Raw genomic sequence first — 18,139 nt, forward strand, 5'->3', positions numbered from 1 at the left:
GGTCTGAAATCAAGATCCAAGGAAGTGTAACAGAATTACTGATATCAAAGCCCAGGCTCCCAAGGGGATGCTGGGAAAGGAACAATCCTTCGCATGGGAGATAAACCCTGGCACTGGGATTTTTATTGCTGTTGATTTTTAGTTACTACAAATGTCTAAATCATTCTTGGGTAATTTTTTGTGAAGAGAATTCAGGGGTAGCAGGAATGAAAGGAGGGGAGGTTATAAGGAGAAAAAGAAACTTTTAAAAGGAAACTCCCAGGGAATCGTGATGTGGCCAGCGGTAACTCTTCTGCAACTTTAATTAAGGAGGCTAACCACTGCTCTCACTTATCTAAGGATAAAGTATAAGCTTCACTCAACAAATACCTTCTAAATGTCAGGTAACGCTGGGAATCAGCCGCCTCCAAACCTTGGCCCTGGCTGATCTTCCCAGCCTCATGTCTTGCATGTTTTTTTCCTTTCTTAATTTTTTGGTTTGTACTTCCCTCATTTTAATCATCTTGTCTTTGCTTTAGACCATTTTTGTTGTTAATAATTCTGTTATTTGCCTAAGTTATTAGTCATCTTATAAGATTCAGATAAGAGGTACCTCCTCAAGAAATCTCCCTGAACTTCTCAGGTAGTTCTCTGCTTTGCTTCTATGTTATACTATATAGATCTGTTTATATTGTCTTATCTTTCCCACTGGATTGAGCATCTCAAGGGCAGGAAACCTCTATACACCAGGTGGCATGTAATAAATATTTATGTCTCCAACTGAATGAGCATCCTTAATAGTTAAGGGAAAAAGAGAAGAGGTCATAAAACTAATCAACCCGCTGTCAAAAGTCAAAATTTTGTCTCAATATACTTATACATAGAACTTAGAATACCTGTTTTACTGAAGTTGGAGCTCTGCTTTGGACAGTATTGTAAATTCCTCATGAAAAAGGCAGAAAGAACTAAGAGTACTACTCTCACCACCAAGTGCTTTTAAATGAAATCAGTTTGAAGCAGTTTTCATTAAGATGGATTGAATGTGGCATCGTGAGAAACACTTTATCAAATGTAGTGTTTTACTTAGTGATTAACTATATACCAGTTGATGAAGCTCCCCAAATCCTTTGTAATCCCACCACTCCAATAAACATTTAATGAGTATATAAGTTCAAAAAGCCTAGCAGAGGATTTAAACCTTCAATCTTGTTTTTATTTACTCTTGGAACTCAATTTCTCACTTCAAGTAAAGAATGCTGGTGCTTGAGGCTCATCTGTTGCCCTGGTAAAATTAATGTGCCTCCCACAGTTTAAATTAAACGTGATATTTAAGATGAAAGAAATTTAGTAAGAATGCCACAGTATCGGTCACACTTGCCTTAAAATATTTGAACATCAGCAAATTGTTTTCTTAAAAACGATTCATTCAGAAGTTTTAAAAAACAGTATTGAAAAATATTTATTTAACTCTCAAACCTGGAAAGGAGATATGAAGTTTGATAACTGAATCCTTCGGTACAGCAGTTAGCATTGAAAAGTGAGGTATGATAGCATAGTATGAAGCATACTTACCTGGGTTGGAACATCTGAGCTCTTATTTGGCCTCACTACTTAGTATTTACGTGTCTTGGGCAAGTCATGTAACTTTTCTGAACTTTCTCATCCCTACAATGGTAATGTGATATTATTATATGTCCCTATTTCACTGGTTTTTTGTGAGATTCAAATAAGAGACATATATATATATAGGAAAATGTTTTATAAACCATAGAGCACCATATAAATCTGAAGGTAATAAATGTACCTGCTTAGATTTAATTTTGAATAATTTATCCATCATGTGGGTAAATTTTACTTAAGTTTACAGTAATACAATAAACAATGCATAAACTGTTGATCTTTAATTTAGAAAAGAGAAATGAGGAAAGAAAAAGCCCTGGACCAGGGGAGAAAGATAAAGACAGTTTAGGAGTCTAAAGAGGTCAGTGGATTTTGGTATGAATCTAATATGAAACAAAATATTTAATTATATGAGCCAATGATTTTCATCTGTTAAAAGACTAAGACAATAATCAAAAACAAAAAATCAATTGTTTCATTAGAAACACCTAGAAATTGATAAGTAAGAGTTTATGCTCCTCTGGGGAGCATCAGTCTGAATAAATCCAAATGCCAGTTTATTGTATCAGACACTTAGTAAAAGTCCTTTTTTCTATTATATACTATATATTTAAATAAGTTTCTTCATTTAAAATTATAATGTTTAAGGTATACACAGTGTATCTTACAATAGCTTCTTAAATGAGATTTAAAAGATGTCTATACCTGTTTTGGGAGTTACGGTTTAAGTTACAAAAGTCCCCTGACATTTTCCAGTTACTTCAACTGCTTAGCAATCTTGCTAGAAAGCAGAAACAGACGTATCCCAAATACAATCTTATCAAAGAATGAATTGAAAAATAATAAACTATTTTAAAGCTATAATTAAGTACTCTTTCAAATATGTTTATGTCCAACAAGTTATTTAAATATAACATGGCCATACAATGAGAGACTCTACAAGCATTAAAAATCCTATTATAATAAAGTATTCAGTATTACTTACAAAGCATTCTTGAAAAAAAGTTTGATCTGAATTGAACATAGCTTTTAGACTTAACGTCCACTTCTCAGGAATTATAGAGATGGAGGTACAAGTTAAATAATATCAAGGAACCAGCACACAAATCCAGAATTTGGAACAATGTGTAAGTCATTTAGCATGATTTCTTCACAAAGTAAATGTCATGGAAAAAAAAAAAAAGGAAGAGGGAGTGCCTGCTTAAAACAGATTTAATAAATCTAACAACCAAATATAATTTATCATCCTTGCACGGATCATGGTTTAAAAAAAAAAGACAGTTAAAGAGACATTTTGGGGACAATTGGTGAAGTTTGAGTATGTACTAGATATTAGGGAATTATTGTTTTGTTAATTTTGTTACATGTGATAATAGTACTGTGATTATGTAAGAGAATATCATTATTTTTGGAAAATGCATGCAGATATTTTTAGGGGTAAAATATGATGTCTGTAATATACTTTGAAAGGTTTAGCAAAAAATAATGAATATACAAGGGTATCCTAAGTGTTTTGTTCAGTTTAAGTTTATTATTATTATTATTATTATTATTATTATTAGTTTCAGGTGTACAAAACAATGCAATAGACATTTACACCCTTCACAAAGTGACAACCCTCCTTCCCCAATCTATCACCCCTCTGACATCGCACACAGCCGCCACAGTTCCACTGACCCCATGCCCTGTGCTGCACTCCACATCCCGTGACTATACATATATATATGTATAGTCCTGTTTAAGTTTTAATAATTTCAAACATTTAACTGCTTGCTACAAACTTAAATAAATCATATAAAACTTTATTATTTCTTTTACATTTGTTTGTTTTTGTAAATTTGAACAATAAATTTTAAATTTATTTTCTGTTCTAGTCAATGTTTACTATCTTCAATCAGAAAGGAACTAAAACGTAAATTATCATAAAAAATTTATTCACCAAAATCATATTTAAATAATTACAAAAATGTAAATAATTAAATTTCAAATGCTGCTATTTTAGAAGTGAGTAGCAGTTAAACTTTTGAAGTTATTAAGGCTTAAAACTCCAATAAACTTTTAAATGTGCTATATAGAGAAGAAGCAAATATTGCAAAATTTTAGTAGTTATTAAATCTAGGTAGCATAGGGAATTTGGGTGTTTACCATATTATTGTTTTATTTTTTCTGTATTAAAATTGTTTAAACAAAAAGTTAAAATGTAATTAAGAAAATATTAAAAGGTGAAAATAAGGTGTTTTAACAAAATTATTACATGACTAAATTTTATATTAAGTACGTACAAATGTACTCATTGAAATATAGAATAAAAATTATGGAAACAATGTATATCATAAAGTTAACCACCAATCTGTGTTAGAATATTTTCTTTTTGCTTTTCAATATTTCCACCAACCTGTACTTATGGAAACTATAAACATGTATTATCATAAACAGGTATTTCTTCAAAAATAACTACCATTTTATATAGATTTAAGAGTTTTTAAAAAACAGATGCTTACAACAGCCTTTATAATGGGCTATTCCACTATTCTTAGGGTAAAGAACAATTTATGCTTATATTTCTTAATCTGCTTCATTAAACTCTTAATGATAGCTCTAAGTTTGATCACTAATTACTGTCTTGGAATTCAATTTTTAAAATTTGTTTAAAACAAATTTTTCTTTAGGTCAGAGTTTAACAGAAACTAGAAGCTAACTAGAAACTACAAATTTCAGAGGCATCCTTGCATGCTCAAAATCCTTGTACTCTCTCACCCATTCTCAAAATTCCTTGCCTTCTTTAATTCCAGTAACTTAACTTTCCCTTTATTCCTTCTACATACTATTCCTTCCTCTCTCATTTTTTCCTTCATTCATTAAACATATAGAGTATTTATTATATATAGGGATGTAAGATACACAGTCACTGCTAGAAAAGAAAATGAAGTATCTTGAGAAGATATATATGTATATATATACATATACATATAGACACACATATGTGTATACACACACACGGAAAGGGAGAGGAAGGGAGGGGGAGAGAGAGAGGGAATGAGAATAGATAATTACAAGCAATGTGTTAAGTGTAACAACAAGATGAGCAGAGGGTATCACTGAAAAATACCAAAGGAGGGGGTGCAGTCAATGTGAGAGTAGTGGAAGAGTCAGGAAAGGTTCAGTCTCAGAGAAAGAACAGGAGTCAACCAGGTAAAGAGCAGGATGAAAGGCATTACTGACAGTGGAAAGCATGAAAAAAGAATAAGATAACGGAGAAACACAAATGGTACACTACTGCTAGATTTATTAAGTGTAAGGCAGATAATGGGAAGAGTCGAAGCTGTACAGATAGGCAGGAGCCCGATTACTGACATCTCAACTGCTGTGTCAACATATAAATAGAGTGACTACACAGAACCTTCTTGCTTAAAATGTACCTTTTCAATTCGTGTCATAAATATCAATCTACTTGATCTCAAGACCACAAAAGTCCATTTCTCCATTTAAGGAAGAATCTTTTTGTTGTCTAAAGTGACTTTCGGGGAAAAAGTACTGCAAGTTTTAAATATATACTACTAGATGGAATAATCATTTTGGGAAAAGACTGAAGGACAAATCCTTTAGCAAGAATCTGTCAACCATGTAATGAAACTGAAAAGAACACAAACAAGTAGACTGGTCCTTTCTAAGCATGTCTATCTTTATTTTTTTCTTACTAAAATCCCTGTTTTAGGGCTTGACAAGGCCTTCTGCAAGAGTCAACAGTACCGTATCATACTACTGCTCATCTGAAATGGGCATCTTGCTGATGATTAGGTTAGTAAATGAACCACAAACAAAATCAAGTCTTCAATCTGAAGAAAACCAGGAAACTATAAGCATTGCCTCAGGCCTGGTGGTAAACCTATGGGATACACTTTTTAATCAGAAAAGGTAAGATTGCACTTACATCTCGGGCTTTTACATAGAAGGCCTCTTGAAAAGCAGCTTCTAACGAGCCAATAAAAAATACAGGATGGCAGTCACCATATCTATAGGAAAAATTATATCTATTAATTAAAATTCATTTCAAATTTACTTCAAAGTTTCACAAGTCTAACCAATGGCTTAAGTAAATGTCAGGGCTAATGTCTCTTAAGAACAGACCAAACATTAAAACATTTCTTTAAAGGCTTGGGAATGAGCTTCATTAGTTTTTGGAATTCTTCTTGGTCTAAAGTGATATTTAGAACACTGGAATTTTAAGTACATCTAGCAAATGTATTTAGTAAGTGCCACAAAACCATGCCACTTATAAGTAGCAAGTCCTGGTTACCCACTTTCATAAGATTTTCCTAGTTATAGTGGCCTTAATCTTCCATTTTAGTTCATTTAGTCTGGAAGTCCAACAGAGAGGGAAAAAATGGTATCCTGCAAAGTTTCCAAAATATAATATAACATCAGAAAATAGAACTAAAGAGAAATATTTACATGAAATTTTAGGGTTAAGTATTTAAATTGTCTTTGCTTAAACACCTTAAGAGAATCTCAGATGCATACACAACATGTTATAGTAGATTCTTAAAAGAAGAAATGCTAAATGATTTAAAAACAAAAATTAAAAGAAAAATTCACTAACATTTAAAATTTTTAAATTATCTTTTTAAGTAATATTATTGTAAAGGATATTTCATTTGTCCTAGGATATACTAAAAAGTAGTCTCCTATAATCTAGTCCTTTGGGAATACAGTCAAGATATTAAATTAGTGATACATTTATTATGCTTCAATAAAGACATAGAAATAAGATGAATATATCTCTGAAGTGACATAAATGGTTTACTAGTTATCTGGCATTGAATACTACATGTTTCTCTATCAGGAACATATAGATTGATAAGTGTATCCTTTGACTATTTTAAGGAGAAATTAAAAACAATCAATGATTATAATTGCTTCAGAAAAATCACAATAGCATTAAAAGAACATCAATTTTATATAGTTAATGTCCTAACCCTACCTTGAAGAGAACTCTGCTGTAAATTGTAATAAGGCATCTCCTTCATTTTCTGCGTTTTCTGGCACTAAAAAACAAACAAAAGAAAAAACAAAAACAAAAAAAACAAAACAAATAGACACAAAAAACAAACCACATAACATCTAATCCCACATATAAGAAATATATTTAATCAATAAAGAGGAAATAAAATTTTAGCTTCTGTGATATATCTGAGGAGACATTTTAACTCGATATACATTGGATTTCATCAAACCTTAAAAAGAAACTTAGAAAAATTCCAAGCTGATAAATTTTGGAAAAACCAACTGACACAATTCTGCTAATAAGCATCTAAAATATGTGCCAGACATCAATTAGGATTTCAATGTTTTCTTGAAATGACATCTTGTGATTATATTATGTAAAAAGTATCTCAAATTATTTTAAAGACCTTAATAATCAGGGAAATAGTTAATGTTATGTAAATATCATATCTATTTCTGTCCACAGGAGTTCCCTAATTTCAGAGTAAATGAGCCATTTAAGAACTTATTTTAATGGTCATTTTGCATATAGCAAATACTTGTGATTCTACAGTATGCATCTTATAAGATGGAAGTGAGGAAGATGGCACATTTAGTTTATTTTTGTCTCCCAGAGATGGGTACCAGTGAATGGAAAAGTAGTATTACTACTCTTAAAACTGGTATCCTCAATAAGATGTGAGGAAACAAGTACGGTCACAGAAAGTACAGCTATTTATCCACCACTAGGTTTAAAATAAAGAGAGAACTTTATAACTAATTATACATGTAAAACAAAAGTTATATTCCCTTGCATTTTAATGATTTTACTAAAGCACTGGGAAACGTTAGGCTTAATAAAATAAAAACTCAAGAGGCTCCAGTTCTAATGAATAATGCCTACTGGCTATATTTTCTCTCTCCAAGCCTGCAAGTCAGAAAGACATTTTTAAGTTTACTTTTCTTCATAAGTTTCTGCACTAGGAGGGAGAATTACAGTGCTAGACCCAAAGAGCTATTAATACTCACTCATTGGAGATTTTCTCAGAGCAGATGACGCCATGCCGAATACTTCTCCATCATCCACCCCAAATTCAGAAGCATCTTCAAAGTCATCTCCATCACTATCACTAACCATATGAACATCGGTGCTTTGCTATTTAAGGAAAGTCCTGATTAGTTTCATATTGACTTTAGGATATTAAATTCCAAAATATAAGTTATATAATAACATTTAGCATTATAAAAATTTTATTAAATAAGAAGCCATTTGCTAGAGCAACGATTAATATTTTTCAGTTTAAGGTTTACATATATTTCTAAACTTGCAGTGATGCCCTAAGATTAAAGGTTAGAGACTGAAGGAAAATGATGGATGCTTACAAACTCAATAAAGACAGGGACGTTTGTGTGTTTTATCCCTAGCCTACAGTAACACAATTAAGGGCTCAATAAATATTTGCTCAATAAATGAGGAGATAGATACAATCAGAGAGATCAGAAACAAAGTAAGCTATAGGAGTCTTTCAAGACCAATCTATACTTGCCAGGTAAAGCAATGGTAGCATTTACAAACTTGGCACTTCCTTACTGCAATGGTTCTCAAATTTCTCATTAGTGAATATAGTACATTATCCTCACAGTGTTACTGAAAGATAATATGAAATATACTATATATGAAAGCTCTTTGTAAAGTGAAGGCTATTAAATATGAGATGTAATAATGATGCCCCAATTAAATAAGCATTTATTGGGACTATACTACACACTGAGCACTGATAAACATGTTCTGTTTATTTTGTTTTCAGCAACATCAGCTGAGATTTAAGGTATTACAATTAAAAACAACTTCAAAATATGAACTAGGCTGCTGATCTCTAGGTTAGAATGGGATTTCAAAAATGTTGAGACTTAAAACATTCAAACTGAGTTGTGAATACTGACAAATATTCATGCCTTGGATCAGAATGGAATACCAGCTGGCTAAATGCCCGTCTGTACTATGTTCAATAAATAAAGTCTACAAAGACGATTTAATAAATGAAATTTCTATCGTTTAAAATATGGCACTATGTACTTAAGTTATGAAAATGGGGAAACTCTTTAATCCTTCAGTCTATGCATAAGAGCCTAACTTAGATATAAGTATTTAACTTAGAAAAGCATTAAGAGAAACTTGACTCAAAAACTCATAAAACTTACCTATAGAGAATGTTAGAATTTAGCCAGTCATAGAATCATAGATTTTAAAGTTGGAAGAGATTTGAAAGATCTCTCATCAATGGTTTTCAAACTTCTTTTCACAGGTTACCTCCTGCGCTTGCCCCCAGGCAAAATATGTAAAATTACAGTGCACAGAATATATAAAAGGACGGTCACTCTGGCTGATGCAGGGACAGGGCACTGGGAAGCCTAATGCTCCTGGGCTTGGCCTTTTCTTCCTCATATCCATCCCTTCGGCAGCTGGGGTACCTCTGAAGGACCTCAGGACACTATGGAAAATTTTCAAAAACTACTGATCTAGTGAGCCTAACAGCTACAGCTCCAAATGAGGAAGCCAAGACATTTTCTCCATTTGCCTCAGTAGGCTTGGTATCGCCTTCCTGAGAATAACCAAGCATCAATGCCCAGAATTGTAACATTTTCCCTGTTATCTCAAAGACAATCTTCCCAATGGTTTGAACAGAGAAGATAATAAATGCCTGGATGAATAAAAATGATGGTCCTTGCCCTCAGCAGTCTATCTGCTATTCTGACTGTACCACTATTTCTCACAGAGGCCTTGGTTCTACTTGCGATCTTAATCCTACTTTAGCGTTTTGCTTTATGGAGCTGAGAACCCCTCCTTATTTTAGCAACGTGACAGCTTAAAAATTCAAAAACCCCTTCTTATTTCAAAACAGCGAGGATGCCTCCTCTACAAAACAACACATTTACTAAGACCACAACTGGGCTTGAATTCCCTCTGTGTTTCAGGCAGGCAAATACCTGGAGCACGGAGTTCCCTTGAACTTTGAGGCTCAGTCTTAAACAGGTAAAGGCTCAGGATCTAAAAGGCACGCTATATGTCCTTTTGGATGCGTAACCTAGGTTCACAGGCAAGTGGAAAGAAACAATGGTGCAGTATGACCAACCCTCTCACTCCCTCTACCAGCTAAACTGCTATCTCAGCCTTCACTTAGTCTTGCCTAGTACTCGCCCATGAGGCATCAGGTTAAGGAGGGTTGGAGGACACAGAGATGGAAAGAAAGGGATTGTTCTACATATCATCTTTTTTTCTCACCCCTTTTACCTCACTCCCCCATACCTAGCTCCTTTCTCCTAATTCAGTTTTCAAACAAATAACAGCCCCTTCCCATAACATTAGGACTTTACCTCATACTCAGATGATAATTAAATTTTGTGCCTATGTAACTTATTATTCATTTTGTCTTCACAAAGTATAGAATTTCCAAATCTCTTAAGATCCCAGAAAGCGAAATCCTACAACGATATCTTCAAAGGGAGGTATCTAAAAAGCCAATTTTGTTGAAAAAAGTATATTTCAAATATGAATTATTGAAGTATCTGCAAGAATGAGCTACTTAATTATGTATAAGGGACGCCCAATCTCTTCACATTTTTTTTTTATCAGCCATCTACTAGGTTAGGAAAAGCTTTTTCTAAAAAATGAGATAAACAATCTTTTTTCATTAATGTTTGCTGATGAGAATAGATAATCTCTTGGTTCAGTCACGGCTGCCCTAAAATTTTTTGAATCCAGAGAAACTATTCATTCGGAATTTTAAAAACAACTGAAAAAAATTTGTGATCCTATTTTAGCTGTTTACTATATTCATTTATTCCTTTTATCATTTAACAAACATTTACAAACCCCTGCTAAGTCCCACGCTGCTTGGACCTGTGTGAAAGATACCGATTATGCTCTCTAAGGAACACCATACAAAATATGAAGAGAATTATAATACCTTGTGATAAGTTTTATGACAGGTAAGCTCAAAGGAGAGCATTTAATGCACTGGGAATGGGAGGGATCAGAACAGACTTCCTAAAGGAGCTAATAGCCAAACTGTTTGAGACAAAAATTTAGAACTCATACATACTTGGCACTAAGGCAAGCTTATAATTGAAGCAGATATTCCCTTCACCAACTACTACTTAAGTCAAAGCGCCACATTAAAAGCTAGGGACACCGAGATAAAACATGGTTCCAGCATTCAAGAAATTCTCATTCTAAAGGAAGATATACTTAGTTGCAAATATGTCTTTTTCAGTGTGATAAGAAGTACAATAAAAGTATAAGCAAATGCTATTGGTACATAAAGGAGAGAGTGATTAGTTATTCTAGGACCAGTGAAGAACACTGTGCAAAGCTTCATGTAAGGGCTAATGTTTAACCCACACCATAAAAAAAGGTATCAGTGTTGCAGAGTGTGTGTAATGGAAAATTGGCAGGGAGGGAGTTACACTCCTCAAGGCAGAGAAAAACCTTAAGCAAAGAATTGGATATTTTAAAAAATTCAGAAAAGCAAACCGAATCATCAGCTCTGTGTATGGGAGAGGAAAGTGGACTGGCAGAGTAAGGGCCAAAGGTGTGATGCATTTAGATTGTGGCAGTCCCTAACCTGGCACACTAAGGCACTTGGACTTGATGAGGACTCTGATGGCAATAGGGAAATCGCTACAGGTTTTTTGGCAAAGGATTGTTCAAGGGAACAACTCTGAGGGCCGTGTGCGTGCACGCACGCGTTTGGATGGTGTAGCAGCATACGGCAGATCAGAGCTGAACACATGAGAAGGGAGACTTATTTCAAAGTTCCAGGTGAGAGGACTTGAGAGCCTATATTTGAGCAGTAGCAATGGGAATTCAATGAAGGGGACAGATTTAAAATATACTTCAGCAGAACCGATAGCAACTGTTGACCAATTAGATTTGAGGATGAAACAAAATGGAAGAGGCAAATATGACACCAAGATTTGGGTGACTGAGTGGGTAGAGAAGGGCAGGTCTGGTGAGGGAGGACACTGAGGCCAGTTCTCAGATAGGATAAATTTGAGGAAGCTGTAGGACAATCAGGTAAAAACATCAAATAGGCAGCTGGAAGAAAATCTTCTTAGCAGCTCAGGAAAGAGGTCCAGAAAGGATTTAGATTTGGAAATAATCAGCATATGAATAATAGCTGAGGTTACAGGAATGAATAAGAATCACTCGGTTAAAAAATAAAGGAAGAGAACTGATAAGGATAAAAGTTTATAGACTATACGAGGTGTCTCGTAAATATTTCAGTTGGGGAAAGAAAAAAACAGTAAAAGAGATGGAGAGAGAGCTGCCAAAGATTAGAAAGTCAATTGAGAGAGAGAATCTTAGAAGCAAGGTCTGAGAAAATTTCAATGGAGACAAGAACTGTGTATAAACAGGTTCAGTAGAATGAGAATTAAGAAAGAGCAAACTATGGTATTATGACAAAAAAAGAGAAACACAACAAAGAAACCGGAATAAATAATCAAAAGACCTGGCACTGGATACTCTACCATTCTCTTGTATAACTTTGGGCAAGTGTTTTCTCATCCCCACAGTAGAATGTGACTAATATTGACCTACAAACGTGGCTGTGAAAATGAAGAGATGGCAAAGCATGGTATCTTACAAAAACTATTACCTGACTCTAAGAGTTAAATTCAATTTTAGTCACATGGTAGAAAGAAACCAAGTTGTAATGAGTTAAGTAAATAGAAGATGAAGAAATCGAGTCATTCAGTATAGATTACTCTATGAAGCTTGGCTGTGAAAAAAAGAAAAGATAAAACTAAAGCTTGAGTGGAAATTGAGTTTGAAGGAATCTATATATTTTTTAGGACAAACAGATTTGGACATGTTTTTAGGATGAAGAGAAGGAACCAACAGAGGGGGAGGAACAAAAATGCAGAGGCCCCTTTACCCATCCCACGTTGTTGGAGAGGTTAGTGAGGGTAGAATCAAGATAATGGACACAATATAAACTTTAACAGCAAGAAACTTCTCAACAAAGTAGAGTAACAAATTTGATGCTGATATGAAAATACCATTATTTGAATAGAAAAAAAAAGGTTCATAAAAATCTCGATGTATGAGATCAACTGGGACAGTTTCAAAGAATAACAAGTCCCTCAGTGACTGGAATGAACAGTTTTTGGCTTGGGTTGACAATGAGCAACAATATGCATGAGAAGATAGATTTTGGGGGAGACATGATAAGTTCAGTTTTGTACAGAAGGAATGTGCAGTGGGCATTCAGATAGAGATGTCCAGGAGGAACTGGATTGCCATTTAGCTTGTCTGCCTTATCTTGTATCCTTCTTATCTCCTCTTTCTTTCTCTTCTCTTGAATATCCTATTAGTTACTAATCCTACTAATTTTCCCTCCAAAATATTTCCTAAGTCCATATCCTTCTCTGTTTTTATTAATGATGCTCTAGCTCAAGATCTCATTATCTTTTGCCTGTACCAATATAATAGTCATATCTGATTTCTCTGTCTCCAGTCTTGCTTCCCTTACATCTAGCCTCTGCAGAGCAGCCAAAGCGCTCTTCTCTAAAAGACAGAGAAGACACCCCCCTCCCCAAATCATTCTCCACTTAACAGCTTTCTATGGCTTCCCAGAGTACAAGTTCCCCACTAGACATAAAAGAACTATTCACCTTAGCTTCATCTCTTATCTTTCCGTGTCTCTCATTTTATTTTGCACAAGCACCAAACTGCACTCATCTCTCCCTATCTATTAATCAGATCATGCCATTTCCTTTGAATGGGATATTATTTCCATGTTTCTTCATTTGGCTGTGTGTAACTCATTCTTCATAATTTGATTTGGATTTCAATTCCTCTAGTTTTTCATCCTTTTTTTTTTAAGTATTCATTCATAAATATTTGTTCTGTGGCTGGTAAGTGCCAGGCACTACACTAGGTGTTAGGGCTACAGAGGTAGATAAGGTAGACAAGGCTTTTGCCTGCAAACATTCTTAAAGGTTAAGAATATTTGTGCTCCCCCAGTGTCTTGTGCTTGCCTCAATTTTCTCATTAATTATATAATATAATTATCAATTTATAGTCATCTGACTAGCACATAGTGAGCATTCAATACATGTTACCTTATCTGAAGTTATATACAATAGTTTTAACATTACTGCATTTAAATTTTGTTTTTTGTTATTCTTGGGGTATTCCTCCACTGTTAACTGAGGACTGGACAATTCCCAAGGAGTCTGGGACCAAGGAGTCCCTACACTGCCCCACCCAAGAATCTTGGAAGAGGAGAGACAGGTACCTAGCTAGGTTCTGACAGATACGGGAAGATCATTAAAGGGGGGGCTCAGGAGCAACGGGAGGATGGGAAGGAAAGAGAAAATGTTAAATTATCAAAAAGAAAACGTAATTGCAGGGCCAGAAGGAGAATGTAAGAAATAAAATGTCCCCAGGTAGAAGACGCATAACTCTAACCCATAAAATTCAAAACTTGAATTTAAGTACTGGTTTCAAATATCTCCTTCCTAACGTAAGGAGATAGTAAAGACACTCAATAGTAAAATGCTAATTGTCTTGAAAAATATCAAGTCATGTAGGAAAAGGGTTAAAACCAGAAGAAGGAAGCAGAGCCACTGGGTGGAAGCTATTAAGGACATAGGTTCCAGGTTAATATAAGAACATTGCTGCTCAACAACGGAACTGGTTGCCTCATGAAGACAGAACCCTGTCATTGGAGGTAAAACACCTATCTATTTTGAGGGGATGTTCTGGGTGAGCTCTTTCAGCATACACGCAGTGGCCCTAGTGTTGGGCACCTAGAAGATATTAAATTAATGTTTAAATGAATGAGGGATGAATGGATGGAAGAGTAGAAATCAAATATAAAATCCCTCGATAACATAAAAACCAAGCCTATGATAACATAAAAACCAAGTCACAGCTTCTTTCTCATTTCTCAAGAGCTCACTGCAGGAGGTGGTATTTACTTACAGCTAGTTAGCCAGGGAAGGAAAAATAATGGACTCATCTCAGATAATCAGATTTCAAGATATTCCTAAGGCTGTGGCTGTTTTGGTTTGGCAAAACATCCTAACCCCATTCTTCCTTCTCTAATTAACCTAAAGAGTGTGCCGGCCTCACAAACACTACTCCTCACTCTACGACACTGACTTCTTTTCATTGCAGGGACAGTCCAAAGAATATATATAATGGTGATGGTGACAGGAGGAAATAAAATAAAGTGAAATAGGTATCTGTCACCTCTCAGAGCATGGAAGAATTAAGAATTTGGGGTGGAGCTAGTTGGCCATCTTTCAATGTTAGTGGATTTATCCAGTAAAGAGTTGAAGCATAACCTACTTTTGCCATTAAAAATATACTCAGAAATATTAGAAAGAAATATTTCAGTCAATTATTTTTGGCCATTTTTGCCAAGCAGTGAAACTCAGTATCATTTTTTCCTTTCATGAGGATTAGTGAGATAAACTGCTGGAAAAAATGGTGTGGGCTCTTTAAAAGAAATTAACATTTTTAGAGGTCCAAGAAAATAGTACTGTAGTATTATAGCAGGGGGAAAACCTTCTTTCTTTGTTGATTTCTAAAAAATGTTAAAAACCAGAGTAGCAAATTATCATTTTCACAGGATGATCATAGATGAGAATTTCACTTATGCAGTCTCATTTCTCTTTCACATATTTAAGTAATATAAATACATACTCAGAGGATGGCTGGAGAGGTGCTGTGGCAACTCCCATAGTAAGCACCCAAAATATATAGTCAGTTTAAACAAAAATTTTGAACCATATTTTGTATAGAATGTAAGTGGAAAACGGTTTTACTGAACTAGCCCAAGCTTTTAAATACCTGGACCATGCTCTAGCCTGAAAAACCATGGTGTAAAACTTTCTGCGCTATTAAGTTATGACCTCTGTTGCATACACTTTTTAAGTCATGGTGATGACTTTTCCTAGAACATGGTAGGAGCATAACAAATACTTTTTAAATGAATAAACTATAATGGTCAGGCTCACTTCCCCATTCCCTTATAACCAGTCATAGTTGGACACAGGGTGCTATTTGTAGCCATGGAAAAGATACTGCCTTTTAATATTGTTCAGACCCACAAAGACACACTCAGGCACATCTCACAAACAAGCATGTTCAGTCTTATCTGCCCCTTTTGTTTCTCTAGCACCCTGTGTGCACTGACTGCTATCATTGCATTCATTACATTATGTCATTATTATTAGTTTACTGATCTATCGCCTTTGACTCTGAGCACCTTGTTATAGGTACATTGTTATTCTTTGTTACCTAGTATACCAATCATAATGCCTGGCTCGTAGAAGATGTACCAACTCAATGAGCTAAAGACCTTCAAGGTCAATCCTAATAAATGTACTCAACTATATAGTCAGCAGCGAAGAAAATCCCTTTGTAACCTGACAGTTTTAAGTAAAAATCATTTCAACCAATCAACCTGAACTCTGTCTGTTGAAACATGAAACTTATAGAACAACAAAGAGCACATTAGCAATAACCTTGCATGGAAAGTTTTGCCTCTGAGAATTTACTGAGACTTTATTCACGCTACGTTAACTTTATCTATTCATTGCTGCAGCAGATAAAAAAGAATAGGAAGTGGGCAGGTGGGTGGAGAATAGGCCTTCTGTTCATTGAAAAGCTGGAAAATAGGCTTACCTCTTCGGATTGTTCCCGGGTCTGTGCAGGTGAAGATCTTCTTCCCACTGTCAGTCGATGGCAAGGATAAGAGAGCCCTGATTCAGCTAGACACATCTGCAAAAAGTAAAATCCATCACTTGTAAACAAAATGAGACCATGTTTCACAAAAGGGTTTTAGTTTTTGCATATTTTCTATTATTAGTCTGGTGAAAAATTGCATTTTTTTGCAATTATTTTTAACCTTTTAAACCACAATTACTTTTGCAGCAACCTAATATTTCTGAAGGTAGATTAGAAAGATCACTCTAGTTACCCGGGTATTACATTACCAGGAAGGCTCTGAACATTTGAAAATTTTCCATATACAGGATGTTAAAATAGTCAAGGCTATTACACGTTAGACAATAGACTGGGGCTCCAGGAAACTGTAACAAGCCGAAAATAAGGGTACCATACACACCGCTTCCCCAAGCATGTCACTTTTCTGATTAGTAGAATAATACCTCAGTTTCCTAATTCCCACGGAAGTACTCTATAAATCTTTTTTGGAGAGTATCTGAAAGAGTGTTTGCTGAAAGCATTTTTTAAATAAGTTTCCACACATGATGACTATGTCATTTATGCTTTAATCAATGCTAATCCACAATTTCAGGTCATTATTACAGCTTCTGATTCCATAATGCATGTAAAGCACCTAGCACAGGTCTGGCACACATTCAGTTTACTGTTAGGATCTAAAACATTGCCCAAAGAATATGCCTAGTTTGGCCCAAACTGTTAAAGCAATCCATTTTACTTTTATTAAAATTTATAGTGGGTCAGATATTAAATAACTATTTTGAGGTTTAAATTAAATTTAGGCAAATATGAATGCATGTTACTTTTGTCTACAAAGAATAATTAAAACTATATTAAATAGCCATAAAAGGGTATTTTTCTTCGTTGTTCATGAAATGAAACATATGTATTTAATGTAACAATGATATAAAGTGAAGTTTCTTTTATTATTATTAGAAATAAAATAGAGTATCCACTAGTACACTGAAAACATCCATTGCTAACTTTCGGGGAGGTGTGAATTAAACTGATATATGAGGAAACCAAAATATAGGGATCAGCCAAAGACACAATAGTGGGTCATAATAACAATTCAAACATGTGTCAATAATAAGGCTAATTTTTAACAATCATCTGAAGACAAATATTGGAATGGGAAATGCAAATGTCAAATAAATATTCAGGTATTTTCTATCAGGTGAAGTGCGTTCTGTCATACAGATTATACTGAACAAAATCTTATGTGTTTGATTATTGTTACTTTTCATTTAGTCTGGTTAGGGGCTTTTGCATCTAGATGTTTTGGTATTGTACTTTACAAATGCTAGAAGACCTGATTCATTTTTTTAAAAAAGCAAAATACATTGATTCTGTCATTTCTATTCAACCACATTTATTAACATAACTGTCACAATTAGCTCAATTTATTTCATTTCAATAAGGCAAAGTTTAGTTGGATAAGAAGCATAGGATAATGGGGATATAAAAGACAGTTTGGGGAATATAATCAATAATGTAAAGATTTTATAGGGTGTCCGATGGATGCTTGTCTTATTAGGGAGACCACTTCATGGACAGTGTAGATGTCTGACCACTGCACTGTACACCTGAAGCTGAATAATACTGAATGTCAACTATAATTTTATATATATAAAATCACAGGACATGGAGTACAGCATAGGGAATAGAAGCAATGGAATTGTAACAGCTATATGTGTCAGAGGGGTAGTAGATTGGCAGACGGGGGTTATCACTTTGTGAGGGGTGTCAATGTCTAACTACTACAAAAAAAATCATAGGCTAACTTTCAAGTGT

At 34.5% G+C, this 18,139-nt stretch overlaps 1 protein-coding gene across 2 annotated transcripts in view; it reads right to left on the reverse strand.

The window, feature by feature from the left end:
* FAF1 (Fas associated factor 1) overlaps window positions 1–18,139 on the reverse strand; it is a 391,473-nt gene that overhangs the window by 124,106 nt on the left and 249,228 nt on the right. For both annotated transcript variants that reach the window (XM_074334706.1, XM_074334705.1), the window contains 4 exons: window positions 16,286–16,381; window positions 7,612–7,738; window positions 6,581–6,644; window positions 5,531–5,612 (listed from right to left, as the gene is read on the reverse strand). In XM_074334706.1, coding sequence (XP_074190807.1) covers window positions 5,531–5,612; window positions 6,581–6,644; window positions 7,612–7,738; window positions 16,286–16,381 — 369 coding nt within the window. The remainder of the gene's footprint in view (window positions 1–5,530; window positions 5,613–6,580; window positions 6,645–7,611; window positions 7,739–16,285; window positions 16,382–18,139) is intronic.

The sequence above is a fragment of the Rhinolophus sinicus genome, linkage group LG06 (genome assembly GCF_036562045.2).
Source record: "Rhinolophus sinicus isolate RSC01 linkage group LG06, ASM3656204v1, whole genome shotgun sequence".
Taxonomy (NCBI): Eukaryota; Metazoa; Chordata; class Mammalia; order Chiroptera; family Rhinolophidae; genus Rhinolophus; species Rhinolophus sinicus.